Genomic DNA, 19,003 nt, shown 5'->3' with positions numbered 1-19,003 from the left:
GTATTAAAAAGGATAAATTGAAATAAATATTAGAATATTTAAACAAACAATATATATATAAAATAATATACGATATAATTATAAGAATCTTGCAGTATTTGATGCAATTGCATTTGCACGAGAAGAAAGAAGTCTTGCAACATATACTACTGTTTCTTTTTGAGCAATTTCGAAACTAATCTTTTGTCTTTTTTGATCTTTGACTGATAATTCCAGTCTGTTTCCTTTCACAGTTGCTGCGATTATCGAAATAATTGGAATCTTCTCAGAACCTTTTACATCAAAAACTGTAATAAAATTGTTTGAAATCACAACAGAACTTGGTCTCAAAATATCATGGAAGTAGCAAATGATTGATTCATTGATTGTCTGCTGCATTTCACTCAATTCTGGTGAATAAGGAATTATGGAAGAATTCGGCATAACTCTTTCTTTTCTGATTCTTTTTGGACCTTCTTCTTTTCCTTCAATTGCCTTTCTCACGCCTCCAACAATCGAAGCAGCGCCATCCACAATTCCAATGACAGGACGAGCAACTAAACCAACAATTCCTGTTCCAAATCCTTTGGCAAAACCAGAGAAACCTTCTCTTTGTGCTCCATCAATCGGGTCTGCAATTATTCCGACAATTCCGTCATTTAATGATTGTGGAATTGCTGAAATTCCATTGATCAAAGAATCTCTTGCGCCATAAAATGTTGATGAAGTAGATTCCGCATCGTAAATAGAGTGCATCAAATGGGAAACACTTCCAAGAACTCCTTCTCCTGCAGCGAAAGCAGTTCCAAGAGTTATTTGGCAAAGAGCACGACTTGGAGAACTTTTTAGACGATCGAAACCATTCACGATATTCGCTGTCACTCCTCCAATATTCATGAAGATGTCGTGATGGAGAAGTAGCTTCAAAAGCTGCTTTAAAGCACCGAATAAATACGGTTTAATCAATCTTTGTGTCAAGAAGTTTTGTGTCGACACGAAATCAGATAAAGGAAGCTCAGGAAGATGCAACAAACCTTCATTCAAATTCGGAATGAATTTGATAAAAACAGGGACATTTTCTGTATCAACATCTCTTGTGTTTTTGTTTTCTACTGTTACGAAAACATTTATTTCGTGAATTAAGAAAGATTTCGACGAAATAATTAAGTTGTTTTCTTTGTTTGTTGACTCTGAATTCGAATAAAAATCAATTTCCTGAGATTTAACAAAAGAATTGTAGAAATTAAACATTTCACAAATGAAAGAAACATCAAGCTTGAGATATAATGGTTGGACATTCAGTTCTATTGATTCGAAATTCTTCAAATCATCGTATATTTCGCAACTAAATTCTATAAAATCATTGTTTTCTTTTTTCATTCCATAACAAACGCAATCGAATAATGCCAAAGAATTTTGGTCGTCTATTTGCATCTGTTCCAAACAAACTTTAATTGATGAAGTAGATTTCAATGTTTTCAGTTCAAATTTCAAGTTTTTGAACGTTAAAAGTGACAATTCATTGAATTTTTCATCAATCAAAGATAAAGAAAGAGAATTGATTAAAAATATCAACAAATATTTTTGTTTCTGAATGATTTCTATTTCATTTTGTTGAATAACAATAGATATCATTCCATTTTCTCTCGATTTAACTTCTAACCAAAATTGGCCAACTTGGAAAGGTGAAGTGATTTTATCGGCGTTGACAGAAAGTTCGTTATTATTAATTTGAAGAATTAAGACGTGTTCTGAATAAGGCAACTCAAAAGCAACAATAGAAGTTGTCTGGGATTTAACGAAATCAAATATTTTACCATTTTTCTGCTTGATTTTTAGTTCATAATCAGTTAAATTCGAAATACAATAACTCTTTTCAATTGTTGCGGCAGAAATTGTTCCTTTTAATATTCCGTCATCATCTTCATTGACTTCAAACATTATCTTCTCGTTTTCTGTGATGAATGTCACGAATTTAATTGGTTCGCCAAAAGAAATTGGAATTCTTCTGTCACTTTTTTCAGACGATAACATATAAGTCAAATTTTCTGTACATAATTTAACAGTTTCACAAGATCCTGAGGAAATGTAGATTGAATGACCTGTTTTTGTTGTGTCTTCTAAAGAAATGATTGGTTCTAACGTAAAACCGTATTTGAGAAGGTTTGTGACGGTTAATAACGGCTTAAAAGTGACAATTGATGAAAACAAATTTTGATTTCCTGATTGGATTTTGTAGGAAAGAGGTAAATAGATTTTGTCAGTTTTAGAAAGTGGAATAAAGATTTGATCAATTGTTCCTGCGGCCAAACAATCAATTTTCACTTCACTTTCTGTTTCATTCTCCAAAGTCAAATTCAATTTTAATGATTTTGATTTTGATTTGAAGAAATTGTCATCACTCCAATAAACAGCCTTTTGTTTGATGTTGTTTTTAAGTTGCATGTTATCATTGAGATAATTCAACTTGAATGGAGTTTGATTCAAAATAATCGATGGACTAAAAATGGAAATTTTTGTTTTGAAGTTTTGTTTTTTGACAAAAAGTGCTAAATTTATCGGTTTGGAATTTGCTTTTGTTAGAACAGGGATTATTGAAAGTTTTTCATCATCCAAGACAACATTTTCCATTTTATCAGGGAGCACAGTCAAATTATTCAAAGAACCACAAATTTTCGAAATATTTATTGAAGAAGAAATAAAAGAATTTGGTTCAATTCTGAAATAAACTGTTTCTTTTTCTTGAACTTTGAGATTCAATGGTTCATTTAACTGGTTCTCGATAATTGTCCTGTATCCAATAACAACTTCTGTTATTCCTGTAACATTTGACGTTTTACTTTCCAAAATCAAATCCAAACTTGATTTTTCAAATTTAAGTTTGAACAATTGCGATGATTCCCTCAATTTCTTGAATGAAATCAGTTGATTTGGAATGAATCCGTCAGATGTTTTAAGGCTAAATGTTAAGTTTGTTTCTTCATTATATATCCAAGCAACAGATTTTGTTTTACTTGGCTCAATCTGTTCAATAAAATTGTATTTGTTGTTTCGTTCATTTGTCAAAAGTGACAATTCATTGTTTGTTAAATTAGTTACTCGCAAAAGTGAGCTGAAAACAATGGTCACTTCACCAGGAGATTTAACAACATAAACAACAATGAAAGGAGAAATGAAAAGTGGAAAAGTGAAGTCAGAAACTTTCAAAGAAATGATTTTTTCGCCAAACCAAAAATAAATATAATCGTTATCGTCGCTATCGTCTTGACATTGAAATTCTTGTGATTCATTCTTGTCTAAAACGAAAAACTTTTGTTTGTCGTTATAACCAAACTTTGCTTTCGTTCCCAAATCATTTTGAACTCTGATTTTGGTGGAATAAACCAAAGTGATACTTTTTGTTTCAATTGACGTTTTGATTTCATCTGTCACTTTTTGAATTTGTGTCAAAATTGAATGAGCAAAGTTGACATTCAAATTTTTGATATTTACATCAACTTGCAAATAGTTCTGGTCAGGGATTGGTTTTGACAAGAAAGACAAAGTTATTGGTTCCACAAACATATCCCACATTTGGTTGTTTGTGTTTTTAGAATCAAAAGAAGAAGTCAACAAAGTTAATTTTGATTCAGAAAGAGGATCGAAAGTAAAACAAATTGGATTAATCATGAACCTGAATAAAGGAATGAAAAATGATTTTTGCAATTTGTTCTTGTAAATTTCGAAAACCAAATTTCCAAAATCAAACTTTTGGATGTGATTTGTAACTTCAACTTTTGAATTTTTCACTTTTTCGTTCACACAAACATCAATGAATAATTTCATCTTGTTGAAGATAACATACAAAGCTGTTATATCAGTTACACTTAGATTAATCTTTGTGTCACCTAATTTGTATTCAGTTATGTTTGTTTTATCTTTATATTTGTCGGAATAAGAGAAATTGAAATCTTCAACAATTGAGAAATATTTCAATTTGTTTCCAATCAATTTCAGCTTCGAATTCTTGGCTTCGAAATAAATGTCATCGCCTTCTAAAATGTTCAAAAGTTGGCCATCAAATAAAAGTAACAAATTTCCGTTTTTCATAACCGGCAAAACCGCTCTAATTCTGTCAATTTCTGTAATCATTGGAGTTGGTTTTTCTGGTGTCATTCCCCATTTTGTCAGCAAGAAGGGAGATCTGTAAAGAAGTCTCATTAAATTGACCATTTTATTTTGGTCATAGAAAAACAAAATTGAAAACAATTTGATTTTCAAGTTCTTTTTGTTGTTTTCCATTTCCATTGAGATATTTTTAGAATTTTCTTCGAGTTTTGCAATAGTTTTATTATTTGGTCTCTTTAAAACTGCTTCTCCCATAGAGATATATTGATCATTGCCTCGCATCTTAAAATAAAAATTTTTGACATTTGCCACGTAATGTAAAACGTCAAATTCTGCCGTTATTTTGTTTACATTAACATCAACATTGTAAACGAGTTTAAACGGTTCTGGTTTTATGTATTCAAAATCCAAGAATGTGCAGAAAACGTCGCACATTTGCTTTGTTTGGTTTCTTTGGTAAAAATACTCACAATTATCAATTTTGATATCAAAATCAATTGCATGCAAATATTTAACAGGTGGATTCTTGAATTCAGCAATCATTTTTGGATCGTAGCCTTCACTTAAAGGAGGAACATCAAAACTAGTAATGAATTTCAATGGAAAAGAAAAGTCTGATGTCGAGAAAATTTTGTCACCTTTTGGAGATAAACCGATAATGTTTTTCAAAGAAATATTCATTATATTCAAATCATTAACATCTGATTTGACTTCACAGTCATCCATGCAAACAACAAAGCCGCATTCTCTTCCAATTTCAGATCTTGGCAACATTTTCAATTCTATTTTTGAAAAATCAATAATGTAATTAAACAATTTCAGTTTGACAGGAGAAAGAGGGTTATAAACTCTTTCATTCATTATTCCTGTTGTATAATGCACGAAATCCATGAAAAACTGCTGTTGGTAATTCATTATAACTAAGTCTTTGGAGTTGACAATAATTTTGTTTTCAACCATTTCGAAATAGAATTTTCCATCAATATCAATGAAATCCGTGATTTCTCCTAATTTATCAGTTGTTGCTTTGATTCCATTTATCGTAACTATTGTGTGGACATCAGGTTTTGTTAATTCAACATTGATAAACATCTCATCCATTTTAACTTCAGAATAAACGAAATTTTCTTTTGACATGTTTGCAGTGATTTTTTTCATTTCGATATTCGTTTTAATTGGACTTAATCCTTTTGATAATTCCATGATTTTCGCTCTGTCATAATATAATATTTCTTTCAATGATTCGTCCATAAACATTATATACAAATAATTGGTTTCTTTCAGTCTTAAATTCATAAACATTTCATCAACAAAATTTACATCTGTAATTCTGTTTTCAAATTTAACATTTAAACCTTTGATATTAGCAAATATTACGTTATCAGGGAATTTTCCGTTCATTTCACCCATTTTTATCAAATTTTTATCATCAATCAATTGATAATTAAAGTTTGAAACAGAAATATCCAAGAAGTGACAATCTCCTTCATAAAACTCAATGTTCATCAAATCAGAAATAACATGAACAACTAAATCCTCTTTCTTAGTTTCGGGAGGTGCCAAAATACTGTCAGTTTTCTGAGTATTGTCACTTTTTGGAACTAAATTTGGAGTTGACAAATTTTTGAGCATTTTTAGACTCAAAACTTCATCAGAATCATCTCTTGGCACGAAAGCATCATTTTTAAGTTCATCCAAGAAGAAAGGAATGTATTCAGCTAAATCCATGACCAATCTATAGTTGTATTGGTCCATCACAAAAACACATGTTGGTAAATCCATGAAAAAGTGACTTCTTCCTTCAATTTCTGACATTTTCATTTGACACTTTTCAGATTTCAATATTTCTTTGTGGAGAGTTTTCATTGTTAAGTTTTCGAAAGGAATTAACAAACTTTCCTTTTCGTTGGAATTGAAAATGATCGACATTTCTGACATATCGAAAAACAGATTCAATAATTTGTTTTCTTTTGCTGGAAAACCTAACGCGTAAAGAGGAGAAATGATTTTGACATCCATCATAAAAATTGAATCACTCTGTTTTGATTTTTCATCATCTTCAGAACTAAACGTAAAGAAATCAACCAAATTCATTACATAACTAAATGTCATTGCTATATCTGGCTTGTTAAAAACCGCCGTCAAAACCGTTTTGTCAGATAACAACAAATTTCCTTCGAAAGCTTTTTCTTCTACACTTCCTGCCAAAAATTTCAGAGAATTGCTCAAATCAACGGCTTTTATTGTTTGAAACTCCAAATTCAAGTTCATTCCGTTGTCTCCTGTTGTCAATTCACTTTTCATTCCTTCTAAAGAATATGTGGAAAGTTGTTTTCCTTCGAGAGAGAAATTGATTTTTTCAAACAAAAGTGACATGAAAAAGTTGGATCCACTTTTCATTTCTTTGAATTCTGTTTTTGTTTTATTTACGTCTATTTCATCGATTTGGAATATCTTTTGTAAATTCATAAGTGTCATAAGACTCTTTCTATTGAGTTTGACTGAAACATCATCGATTTTCAACAAAATTTTCGATGATGGCAAAGAAGACATCGGAATAAACAATTTCTGAAAAATTGCTTCTGTTGAAAATGGTTTGCAAACTTGATATTCGCCAACATCGATGCCAAACTTCTCTAAATTGAGTTGATAGCTTTCATAGAATGAAATGGAATCATCTCTGACAGGATGACAGTTTTTATCGTCTGCCAAAATGTCAATTTTATCCAAAAAGACGACAATTTCATTTTCTGTTGGAATAACAATTTTTGTTTTGCCAAACTTGTAGTTTATCTTCTTCTTTATTTGTGTCTCTAATATATGATCAATTTCTAATCTGGTTGTGTCACGTTTCTTGTCACTTTTTATATTAGTAATTTTTTCGAAAAATATTGAAGAACCTTTAAAGAATTTTTGGAGTTTGTTGAGTAATTTCAAGTTCAAATACAAGTAAGGATTTTGTCCAATTATTTTCAGATCCAACAATCTTTTATTTGGCATGAAATCGATATTTCCTTCCAAAGAATTTTTGTTTTGTTCGTGATCCAAGTAGAAAATCTTCGAATTATCAAGATTATTCAGTACAAAGATGTCTCCTAATTTGAACTCAATGGATTTGCTCTCATTTTCTGATGATGTAAAAAGGCCTTTGAAATTTGAGAACAAAATTGACGATAAAGTATTTTTATCGTCTTTATTTAAGCAAACTTTCAATTCTTTTATGGTGAAATCAATGTGGTAGTATGTAGTGCGTGCAGACTCCTTTAATATGGTCTTTAATTCATCAGCGGTTATGTCAATTCCGTCACTTTTTGTTTTAGAATTTTCAATTTTCAAAATGAAATTTGAGTAAGTCATTAAACATAAGAAAACATCAGCACCGAAGAAGTCCTGGTGTAGTTTGACTTTGCTATTAAATTTCTCTTTGTTTTTGCTTTGTATATATGTCTTCATGAAAGGAAACATTTCACGGCGACTTCTCAAAAAAATCATCGCTTTTTTGGGGTCAAAATTGAGAGGTTGAAGCTTTTTGAATGCACATCTTCTTGCGTACCTCCACCAGGAGATGATTTCGTTTGGAGATTTAGGAGAATCAATGGGTCTTCCAACTGATGAATAATATCTCATTCGAAGGAAGCTCAAGTTGATTGATTTCAGTATAACAATGTTTTCCCATTGAGTCTGATCGAGTCTGATATCAAATCCTGGCGTGTCAATTTGGAATCTGTTGATATAAGTATTATCTATACCTTTTGAATGCTCAAAAATGCAATTGAACGAAAAATCTTTGAGTATGAATTGATGGTTCTCTGCCATTTGAATGTGCATTTGATGTCTGAAGTCATCTAAATTTATTTTTGTTGTATTCGTATCAAAGTAAATAGAAAAGTCGTGTATTGATATAAGTTTCCTAAATACATCTTGTTGACCATAAAATCCAGGACAATCAATTGTTGTTGCTTTGATTATTGGAATCACAATTCCAAGAGCTAATGTATTTCCGGAATTTGGATTATCATATTCGATTCTTATATGTATTTTAGATATGGTAGCTTCGAGTTTGTTCAGTAATTTTCCAACAATTCCTGATAATACTGATTCTTTTGCTATTTGCTCTTGAGCGCATAATTCGTCGAATTCTTTATGTATATTTTGAGTTTCTATATCTAATTCTAGTAACGAGTCTGATTTAATTGTTCCTAAAATGAAAATTTCATCAACATCAAAAAATGAAGATTTTGAGAAGAGAGAAGACCATGGAATTGTAAGGTCAATTCGATGTATACATCCTTTTAGAACTTCCACAGGTATATTATGCCCAAGAAGTGCCGTCTTTTTAATTTTTAGATTTGATAATGTCGTATTTCCATTCAGAATTGCAAGTTCAAGTTGCCCAGAGCCAAGTTCTTCAATATAAGAGCCCAGAAAATACGAAAATATTTTCGAAGCTACTGAGGCAAACATTCAATATAAAATTTCACAAAAATTCCAATAAAATTTTGAAAAAAATATTAACTACTATCAGAATCATGTATTTTGGATTATTTCTGGAAAATTGGTCATTATTTTGTCATATTATTTACAAACAAAAATGTGACAAAACAATTTTCATTTAAGAATGAGTGCACCAGCAATCAAGAAGGTCAGCAGAGCAGCAGCAAAATCAACAGCTACTACCGAGCAAGTAAAATCCACTGAAAACGAAGAAATTGAATTAAAAATTACCAAAATTTCAGCCGTATATCAAGAAATTAACTCACGTGTTACCGATAACTGTGGTATTTGCAAGACTCCTCTTGGAGAACCATGCAACAATTGTGCTATTCAAGGAACAACAGAGTGTCCAGTAGAAGAAGGCATATGCGGACATGCATTTCATAAGCATTGTCTTACCCAATGGCTTAATACTAGTAGACTTTGTCCTACATGCGGCAGAAATTGGGAATCTCGCTAAAAATAAATTGATTGTATTTTTTATTTTTTTTAATGAGAATTGAAGAGTGTGAGATGCATAGGATAGATGTATACATCTCTTCATCAATTTGAAGAAATTTAAAACCTAACAAATTGCTTGAATTTGGTCTTTTTTTTGGGAACATTACTGGTAAAAGAATCCAGAAATATAAGAATATATGCTCTTATCATTTGGATTTTACAATTAAAGATAAAATATTACAATTTTTCGCGTGACTTTTTCCCTCAATTTTTTAAAAAATCAGCGCGAAAAATTTGATTCTTTTGATCTTCAAAACCATTGGAATCGAATTTTGTAAAACATATTAATAATTGTGAGCTTTACAAAATATTTAGGAAATATTTTGTACACATCACAATTACAAATATGTTTTTCAAAATAGATTAAAAATTGAGAACCGCTTCACTCATTCAATTTTTACCTTAAATTGGTAGAATTCGATTCAAAAAAAATTTTTCCGAAGAAATCAAACAAATATGTGATATTATAATTCATTTTTGTGGTGTGAGGAATTTTAAAATGATGAATCCGGCGTCAGAAAATAAATTATCACAATTTCTTGATCATTATTGAGTGCTTTTTTTCCTTTCTTGTTGTAAACAGAAATTCATCAAAAGTGACACCTCAGAAAAGCTAAAATATTGAATTTTTGGAACTTTTGATAGAGCATGTTTTTAAATATTAATTAAAGTAAATGTATATTTTGTAAAGATTCTTTTTAATAAAAAATAAAATTTTGAAGAAGAACACAAAATCTTCTGAAAAATAATATCACATAAACTCATATTATTTTCTAATATATAACTATTTATATAAAAATCAAATTCAATGATCTTAAAAGCGAAGGATAAACCTCAAAATTTACGAATATAATGAGTGGGAATATAATGCTTATCTATCATAAAACCATATGAAATATTAATTTTTGCTTTACGCCTAATTTTTGACGACAATTAGCAAAAAATGTTAAATGTTAACACTCAGTCCATTTGAATATGAAAAATAAAATTGACTTTGATTAAATGTTTTTATTTATCATGCAATTCTTCTTGCGACCAAAGATTTGAATAAAAGTTCAAAAAATAAGATAGCTTAAAAAATAATATACGGTAGTGTTTACTAATAGATGAATAGTATATAAATTCTATTAAAATGGATTTGATCCAAAAAAATATAAAACCAAAAATAATTGTTATAATTTAAATGAAGAAGTAATTTAAAACGATTTTATTTATGATCAAATTTTATATATTTTTTTGGATCAAATCCATTTTAATAGAATTTATATACTATTCATCTATTAGTAAACACTACCGTATATTATTTTTTAAGCTATCTTATTTTTGAACCTTTATTCAAATCTTTGGTCGCAAGAAGAATTGCATGATAAATAAAAACATTTAATCAAAGTCAATTTTATTTTTCATATTCAAATGGACTGAGTGTTAACATTTAACATTTTTTGCTAATTGTCGTCAAAAATTAGGCGTAAAGCAAAAATTAATATTTCATATGGTTTTATGATAGATAAGCATTATATTCCCACTCATTATATTCGTAAATTTTGAGGTTTATCCTTCGCTTTTAAGATCATTGAATTTGATTTTTATATAAAATAGTTATATATTAGAAAATAATATGAGTTTATGTGATATTATTTTTCAGAAGATTTCATTCTATATACCTATGAAAAGTACTCTCAAAACTAACTTTTTCCTAATTATAATTAAATCTAGAATATTGTATTATGCTTAGTATTATTTCATTTTTCTCATTCAATTTAGAATTTACAAATGTCAAAAAATTGAGAGTTGTCACTTTTGATGAATTTCTGTTTATTACACTTTCTTTCTTTGTCTAGAGTCACTATCTCAATGACTTTTGATATCTTCCTGTTCTCTAAAAAAATTTTCTGAGGATATATATCGCAACGTATTTTTTTTTTAAGTATTGCAATTTGTTGATCCTTTTGGTTCATTGATAAAATAAAACTATTATTCTTCAGAAATCATTTCAAGCTATGAATATATTCAATTAAGCAAAACATATTTAATTATTATCAGACCAACGAAGGGCTTTTAACCTTTTGAAAAAAATTCCACTCAGGTCGGAAAATAATTCCTAAATTTTCATTAAAAATTGAATACCTGAAAAAATTTTCCTTTCAATTCTATTCAGTTTTAAATGAGTGAAAAGCTTGAGCCCTACAAAAGCAGACTCACTCCTGGAACATACATCATGACAAAAGAGATGCTAAACGATGATAAACGCGAAGGTTTTCGAGCTCTGAATACTCAATATCTTTTTTATATGAAATCTCTAATGGACGAATTTCATCACATTGTTCCTACAACCGAGCCAAGACTTGATGGCGACAATGTATTGATCCTGATGAGGCTCATGCCACATACATTGCAAGAAACTTTACCTGGTAATCCAAAAGAATCTGAAAAAGGTTCTATAGAGGAGCAAGCAACTACCGTATTAAATCTTAAAGAGGACAAAAAACGCTCTATAATGAGTCAATTGGTAGATATTGTTCAATATTTTGTTGATAATAATTTCTTTTGTCTTGATTTCAAACCAGACAACCTTTTACTTGATGATAAATTCAATGTCTACATTACAGACTTTGGTCTTGGCATTGAAGTATTAGATTCTTACCAAAAAGAGTTTGGATTCATAATTGGCCAAACTGTTATGGCAACAGATGTATACAAGGCACCAGAGCTTATCAATGAAAGGGTCGTGTCGTCGAAGACAGATGTTTATGCTCTCGGAATCACTTTTTTCCAAATGTTAACTGGCTTTAATCTTAAAACTGATGAAGGATGTCAGAAACTCCAATGTTTCTTAAGAAATCCAGAATCACAATCCTTCAGTTCCCTAAAACCTAATGAACGCAATATGCTTTTAGATTGTCTCGCTGAAGACCCTAAAATGAGAATCAGAATTGATGATCTAAAAAAGAAATATTTTGATGACCATCAATAATTGCACCCTCTTTGTTATCCGTTTCTTGGAAATCCAAGAATGATGTCTTTGCACCCTCTTTATTATCCGTTTCTTGGAAATTCAAGAAAGATGTCTTTGCACCATCTTTGTTATCACATTCTTGTTAAAAAAATAAAAAATAAAAACATTAAAAAAAATGACAATTATTTTTTCCATAATTTACGATAAAATAAAACATTAGAACATAATTTTTGTATTTATGTCTACCTATAAATCTTTGGCCTTTATAATTAGATTTTGGAATATTTCAATTTGATGCGGAAGTAACTGTTTTTTGATATCTTCTTTAAGAGATTCCCAAATAGAATCATTTATTAAGTTCCTCAATAATATAAGGAACTTTCTTGATTCTTTAACAACAGCTTCGTTTGTGATGAAGTATAATAAGAGTTCTGAAAGTTTAGCATCTTCATCACCATTTAAATTACGTATTCCATCAGGGTACATTGTTAACGTTATAAATACTCTTAACCATCCATCAAGCAGTTCTTTGCAATTTGATTTACTAGCATATTTTTTGACCTGAGTATAGTATTTTATGATCAAGTTCTTGCTAGTATAAACTTTGTTTCTTACTGATCTAGAATGCAAAACATTAGCTAGGAGTTCGAGTAAAAGCAATGGTTCTTTTTGTTTCGTATGTGTATCAATAAATCCATTAAGTTTATCAAGAAGTGGACTGCTTTTTGGCTCTGTAAATTTCTTCTGAGCATCTTCATTTCCTTTTACGAAGCATAAGAAGAAATGAAGAGTTGATTTTTCTGAAATGAAAAGTTCACTAAGAGTTTCTGCTGACCATTCTTTAAGGATCCTATCCTGAGCATTTTTATAATTGTATACAAACTGAGATAATGTTGTATATGCAATATCACGGAATGTTGGATCCTTTACATACTTGATTTCTGTAAGAATCAAATCAAGGAATCCGTGAGACAAAGCATATGATTTTGCTTCATCTGATTGAAGGAAGATTTGGTTCATGACATGATGAAGTTTATATGAAACAAATTGCTTATCGATAAACTTTTTGTACATACTAAGAATATTCTCCATGGATTCAACAGGGAATTTGATATTTAATAAAAGAAGTCTATTGATACAAACTAAAACTAAGTCAATATCAATATTTTCAGCTGAGAAAGTATCAGTAACATAGAATAACATTTGAGGACCAAAGTTTCCAAGTGTTTCATCACTTAGCGTTGGCAAAACATAGAGAATTGGTTCTGTATATTCATCTAAGTTAATTAAATCTTCCATAGCTGCAAAAATTTCCTTCTTATGAATATTGAATCCTTCAAGAGAATAAATTGCTGCCTTGCAGAAGATTTCTGATGTCTTTTCATTCAAGTAGTTAATGACGAAGTCTTCATAAACAGGAATTGAATCTCTTACAGCTTTGATTGATAACAATCTCAACAAATAAAATGTCAGAGGGTTTTCTCCACTCTGGTTGTTGAAAAGCATTGTAAGAATCATTTCAGGGACTTCATGATTACTGTAATACTCGACTAAAAATTCAACTGCTGCTGCTCTTGTGCATATTGCTTCTCTTTCATCAGTTGCGCAAGCTAAAGCTGCTTTGGGGTTGATTTCATTCATTTCTGCTGTATGGAAAGCAAAAGACTTTGCTAAAGCATCTTTTTGGATAATGAATTGATTGCCGATTTCAGATCTTCCGAGTTCAGAAAATACAGTTAAAAGTTGACGAAGAACATTTGTAGGAAGCTTTTCGTTGAAAAGAGGCTTGATTTTCTCGTAGTCAACTCCATCTAAATTCTGTTTCTGTTTGATTCTTGCAACTAAAAATCCAAGTGCTTGCCTTCTGAGATTTTCATCTAAGATATATTCATTAATCTTCTCTGGCATCTGAACATCACCTCCGAATTCTGTTTCAACTTGTGCTAGTTTCAAACCTAAATCAGGAGATTGTGGTAATAATTTGTTGCAAATTTCTATGCCATTTGTTGTTTTCTTTTTGGCGGAAATTGAAGCTGTCAAAATAGAATACATTACATTTCCTGGTGTTCCACTGCTCATCAAAACACCTGGAGCGTAAGGATCTTCATCAAGTTGCAAAATGAAATCAGCTGAAAGAGATGGATCAATCATATTTAATGAGGTGACAATTTTAAGATCATTTTCCTTCTTTATTGGTTTCTTGTGAACAACTTTGAATTGTGTCCATTCTTTAACAACCCCTTCGAGAGGGAATCTGTCAATTGGCTTATAGAACTCTGGATCATAATATCCATTGCATCCTGGAACTTGGAATTCGACTTGAGAATAACGAGGAATTCTTAATAAATTGCTTCCATCGACTTCAATGTAAAGAAGTGGTTGAAATACAGCTCTTGCAAGGATTGGCAATAAATCACTGACATTGGAAGTATTTATTGCTTTCATAAGTTCTATTAAACGCTCGCGAGTGTCAATCTTTAATGATCCATCTCTAATTGCTACAGCATGCAAAAGTAATGGGAACTTTGCAAACGGTAATTGATGGAGTTGAGGAAGAAGCTTCCTAACATTGCAATATGGATCGAGAATCTTCTTTGCAATCTTCATTGCAGCTACATTTCTTGCAGCATCAATCTGATCTTTGTTGTAAATAATGTCAACGAATGTTTGGCCTTCTTCTTGGAAGTCAGAAAGATTTCCGGGTAATTTGAGTTGGTCAATTAACTGTTTCGCTTGTGAATCTTTCATTCCGAGATCTTCAATTCCAAAGTTGATCTCAAAACCAACAAGTTTTGTTAATGCTGATATGGCTTGATCACGAACCCAGTCATCTTTGGAAAATAAATATCTTACCCAACCGCAAATTAGATTGAATTCATCGCTGCTATCGATTGCATCTGAAATTCCTTTGAATATTGTACTTCCTGACTTAACTGGAAGGCATTGCAAGCAAGCCAATTGTTTTGGAGTTAGTCCAGCTTGGATAATTGAATCTAAATTCTGAACAAGGATCTGAGAAGCTTCTTTCTGAACAACTTTATCGAATATACCAGCTGTTATTAGTGAATCAACAAATTGTGAGACGTCATAATTGTTTTCGAGAGCTTTTTTGTAAAATGCACTTCGAACTTCATCATCTGGATGGGAAGCAAGTACATCTTTTGGAATGTTATCAAACACTTTATCAAAATCGCAGAAAGGAAGCAGGTTTCTATCAAATGGAATTGAATTATTATTCATTGCTTGAATTTTTGATACATAGTTTAATACAAGTTGTACATCATTCTTATTTCCTTCTGGAGATATTTCAATAAGCTTTTTATGGAGATCTGGGTGAAGAATTGCAATTTCTGGATCTAATATAGGTAAACCTGAAATTGGGAAAGATGATAGTGCTACAATTTCAAGTAATGGAATACGAAGATTCTTGATATGTGTATATGAGACAACTGTTTCAATAATTTGAGGATTTGGAGCAGATTTTGAAACGTTTAATAATTCTCTAACTGTAAGACAAGCAAAAGGAAGTAACTCTGGCTTACTAAATATTTGTGTGCATAAATCAGCTAACGCAAGGCAGTATGGTGCGACAATTGATCTTAATTTATCTGGATTTTTAACGTTATTCTTGTTAACAATGCGATTATCATTTTCCATGTTTAGCCTTACGGCAAGTTTTCTACACCAAATGCGCAAAACTGAAAGAGACTGTAAATTTTGGGATGTTTCAATCGAGAGTAATCCATCTTGTATATGTTTCAATATATTTGCATCACGTAAAATAGCCTCAGCAGGTGCATCTTCCAAGAATTTTGTTAGCTTTTGGAAGAAATCTGAATCATCGGCTCCTTGTTGAGGTTGATTAGAAGCTCGAGCTGACTGACTTGTATGATTATTTGATTCTTGTGTTGCATTTTCAGAGTTCATAATCCTAGTAACAGCTTGAAAATTTATTGTTTAAATTTTAGAATTTTCGAAATTTCAGTGTACGTTTATTTTTTCAAACTCCATGATAAATCTTTTCTTTTAGCTCAAAACCATGATAGATAACTACAAAAGGAATGAAGTTGGCTATCAAAACTAATAAGGACTGCTAATTCATTAAAAAAAATAATAATTTTTAACTTATTTACAGTATTTACATAAGAAGAGATCAGCCTAAACAAAAAAATCGAATTGAAAGATTACTAGATCAACTAGTTAATAAGGATATAAGAATAATGTTTTATATTCTTTCAATGAATCGGTATTAAATGTATCTGTGTACTATGCCTGCGACAGTTAATTTGAATTCATCATAATTACTGTAATAAACAAAATAAAATTATAAATATTTTTTATTTGAAAACAATTTCTTAACAATGTAGTGAAATAAAGTTACAAGTGGCAACAAGTGAATCTATAAGTGATTGGATGAATAATCACAGTGTGAAAATTGATTTTTTCAAAAATCTAAATAAATATGCAATTTTTGAACAATTTAATATTTAGGATAGTATCATTTACATCTATTATTTATTTGTGTGTCTGTTAATTCTAAAATGGAACTCGACATTAAATTTTTTCGTTAGTTTACATCAAATTCAACATTTCCATTTTAAAAATTGCATAGATTCTTCCATTTGTGGTTGGAGTTTTAAATAATTCACCTAATTTGTGAGTATTATCATAATAATATGTACGATTTTGTTTATTTATTTTCGTTTTTAAAGTAAACTTAGGTTTATTGTCTACATCAAAAGATTCCTTTAATTCTTGACTTGTTAGAAAGATTTTAATAAAATCGTAAAGTGCGTAACTTGGAGTTTCTTTACTAAACCATTCGTAAATCATTTTTCCGTTTGTTAATGTTATCATTGTAAAAACTACTTTATCGCTTTCAATGATGTTAGTTTTTTTAACTAAATAGTCCCAAAAATTATTAGATCCATCGGAATTTACCAAGTTTTGCGAATCACTGCCATTGTATTGTTGCATTTCGACTTCATTTAGAGAATTTAGGCATCGATTTTTTCGTTTCATTTTAAAAAGTGACAAGTAGAAAAAAATGGATTTTTTATCACCTCATTTTTAAATTAATTTGTGTATTTTGAATTAAGAGAATTGTATAGAAATGAGACATAATTATGTCAAAAAACCTAACCTGCTCATTAACAACATCATAATATTAGGATGTAAATATGAATCGTTCCTGACTTGCCCTTGTGGAAATAACTTGTTGAATTATATTTTATGACCCAATGATTAGATTGATTAAAAGCTATCCCAACATTTCAATTTTAATTGTTATTATTTGACACAGTAAAATTACAATCTTCATCATTTTCTATCAAAACACAAGAGTGAATTTTTCAGGAGAGTTGACTAGTGGACCTTGGAACGCCTTTTATCGTAATATTGAAGAGTCAAAAATTCAAATTATTTTATCTCAAAAAATTACCAAAAATCAATTGTCTGACTTTGAATTTCAAGACAAAGTAGAGCAAATTATAAATTTAGCAGAAAGTTCAATCTTTAAACTCTCAAAATTGAAATTTATATTCTGCGTCACTTTTATTAAGATTAAAATGTCCGATTCTGAGCAACTCTCAGCTGGACTTGACCAGGATATCAGTGACATTAAGCCAGCTGAAGCATTTGTAATTCCTTCTCAGGCTTCAAAAACTATTTGGGACGTAAATGCCAATAATATTTTGCAAATATCATCTCAAATTATTAGTCTTATTAAAAATAACAAAATATCTATCCAAATGGTACTTCATTTAATAGACGTTTTTTCAATTTTACGAGTAAAAAATATTCAATATTATGCAGAACTTTATCAAAAGATATCAACCGAATTTTCATACAACAAATGTCCAAAAAATGACGAATTGTCCAAGATGTTATATTGCAAAGGTTTCATTGCTGGTGATTTTAACCCTTGCTTTTATCAAGCAACAGAAGAAGAAATCCTCAATATATATGATACAGAATCTCCATTATACTACATTGCATGGGATAAAGTTGATGAATTAAAGATTAAATTCCCAAATCTTGATATTAATAAGAAAATAGATTATGAAATCACACCACTTGATTGCGCAATTAAATACGGATCAGATTTATGTTTCAATTACTTAAAAAATATGGGAGCTATGTATACAGAAAAATCATCAAAATATGCTGTTATGGGTGTAAATATCAATATTTTTTCACAAATGATAGAAGATGGTCAATCATTTGATAAATTGATTAATAAGGCATTGAGATATAAAAATTATAAAATTGCTCAGTATCTCAAATCTAATTTTGGACAGCATCCCAACTCAATAGCAAAGAGCATGTATTTTGGAAATTATGATATTGCATACTATTTACTTTCGAATGGCGCAAATATCAACGATGTTTATGATTTTTTTCTTTTCTTGTTTATTATAGTTATATTGGATTCTATTTCTTTTTATATCTATCATTGTTTGATGAGATTCTAACTTTCTTTATATCTATCATTTCTTTATTACATTCACTTTCTTTCCATATCTATCATTTCTTTATTACATTCACTTTCTTTTCATATCTATCATTTCTTTATTGTATTCTATTTCTTTTTATATTCATCTTTGTTTTGTTATATTCTCCTTATTTTTTATATCGATTATCATTTTATGATATTATTTTGATATAAATGATTGTCCTCTCAGTATTGCTATCTCACAAAATTTAATAGATATTGTTAGATTCTTAGTTGAGCATGGAGCTGATATCAATAAAGAACTTGTTCTCTTTCTTTTCATATCAATCATTGCTTTATGAAATTTTAATTATATTCATATTTATCATTGCTTAATAGAGTTCTCCTTATAATCATATTTACTATTGTTTTATGAACTTCTTTTTCTTTTAATATTTATTATTGTATAGGGTGTCCAAAGGTGCGTTTAGCACAGCGCTCTATATGAGACTATTAAAGGAGATATATGCTGA

At 29.9% G+C, this 19,003-nt stretch overlaps 5 protein-coding genes across 5 annotated transcripts, besides 3 other annotated features; 3 read left to right on the top strand and 2 right to left on the bottom strand.

The window, feature by feature from the left end:
* Window positions 1–40: 40 nt before the first annotated feature.
* On the bottom strand, window positions 41–8,561 carry TVAGG3_1003340 (regulation of parkin-mediated stimulation of mitophagy in response to mitochondrial depolarization; the record flags this gene model as incomplete). Its single annotated transcript, XM_001312494.1, has 1 exon — window positions 79–8,550. One exon carries the CDS (start codon window positions 8,548–8,550, stop codon window positions 79–81), a length of 8,472 nt encoding a protein of 2,823 aa, XP_001312495.1.
* Window positions 8,562–8,692: 131 nt separating this feature from the next.
* Window positions 8,693–9,135, top strand: TVAGG3_1003330 (NEDD8 transferase protein; the record flags this gene model as incomplete). Its single annotated transcript, XM_001312493.2, has 1 exon — window positions 8,705–9,040. The coding sequence occupies one exon, from the start codon at window positions 8,705–8,707 to the stop codon at window positions 9,038–9,040; it is 336 nt and encodes a 111-aa protein (XP_001312494.1).
* A 517-nt stretch (window positions 9,136–9,652) lies between these two features.
* Window positions 9,653–9,690: a mobile genetic element.
* A 1,175-nt stretch (window positions 9,691–10,865) lies between these two features.
* Window positions 10,866–10,902: a mobile genetic element.
* Window positions 10,903–11,212: 310 nt separating this feature from the next.
* On the top strand, window positions 11,213–12,212 carry TVAGG3_1003300 (protein serine/threonine kinase protein; the record flags this gene model as incomplete). Its single annotated transcript, XM_001312492.2, has 1 exon — window positions 11,246–12,055. The coding sequence occupies one exon, from the start codon at window positions 11,246–11,248 to the stop codon at window positions 12,053–12,055; it is 810 nt and encodes a 269-aa protein (XP_001312493.1).
* A 66-nt stretch (window positions 12,213–12,278) lies between these two features.
* Window positions 12,279–15,989, bottom strand: TVAGG3_1003290 (uncharacterized protein; the record flags this gene model as incomplete). The annotated part of the gene is made up of 1 exon (XM_001312491.1): window positions 12,284–15,964. One exon carries the CDS (start codon window positions 15,962–15,964, stop codon window positions 12,284–12,286), a length of 3,681 nt encoding a protein of 1,226 aa, XP_001312492.1.
* Window positions 15,990–17,604: 1,615 nt separating this feature from the next.
* Window positions 17,605–18,510, top strand: TVAGG3_1003280 (spectrin binding; the record flags this gene model as incomplete). The annotated part of the gene is made up of 1 exon (XM_001312490.1): window positions 17,605–18,510. One exon carries the CDS (start codon window positions 17,605–17,607, stop codon window positions 18,508–18,510), a length of 906 nt encoding a protein of 301 aa, XP_001312491.1.
* Window positions 18,511–18,937: 427 nt separating this feature from the next.
* Window positions 18,938–19,003: part of a mobile genetic element that runs on past the window's edge.

This window comes from Trichomonas vaginalis, chromosome I, assembly GCF_026262505.1.
Source record: "Trichomonas vaginalis G3 chromosome I, whole genome shotgun sequence".
Taxonomy (NCBI): domain Eukaryota; phylum Parabasalia; order Trichomonadida; family Trichomonadidae; genus Trichomonas; species Trichomonas vaginalis.
Note: the sequence above shows the minus strand (reverse complement) of the source record. Positions and strands in the feature narration are given on the sequence as shown.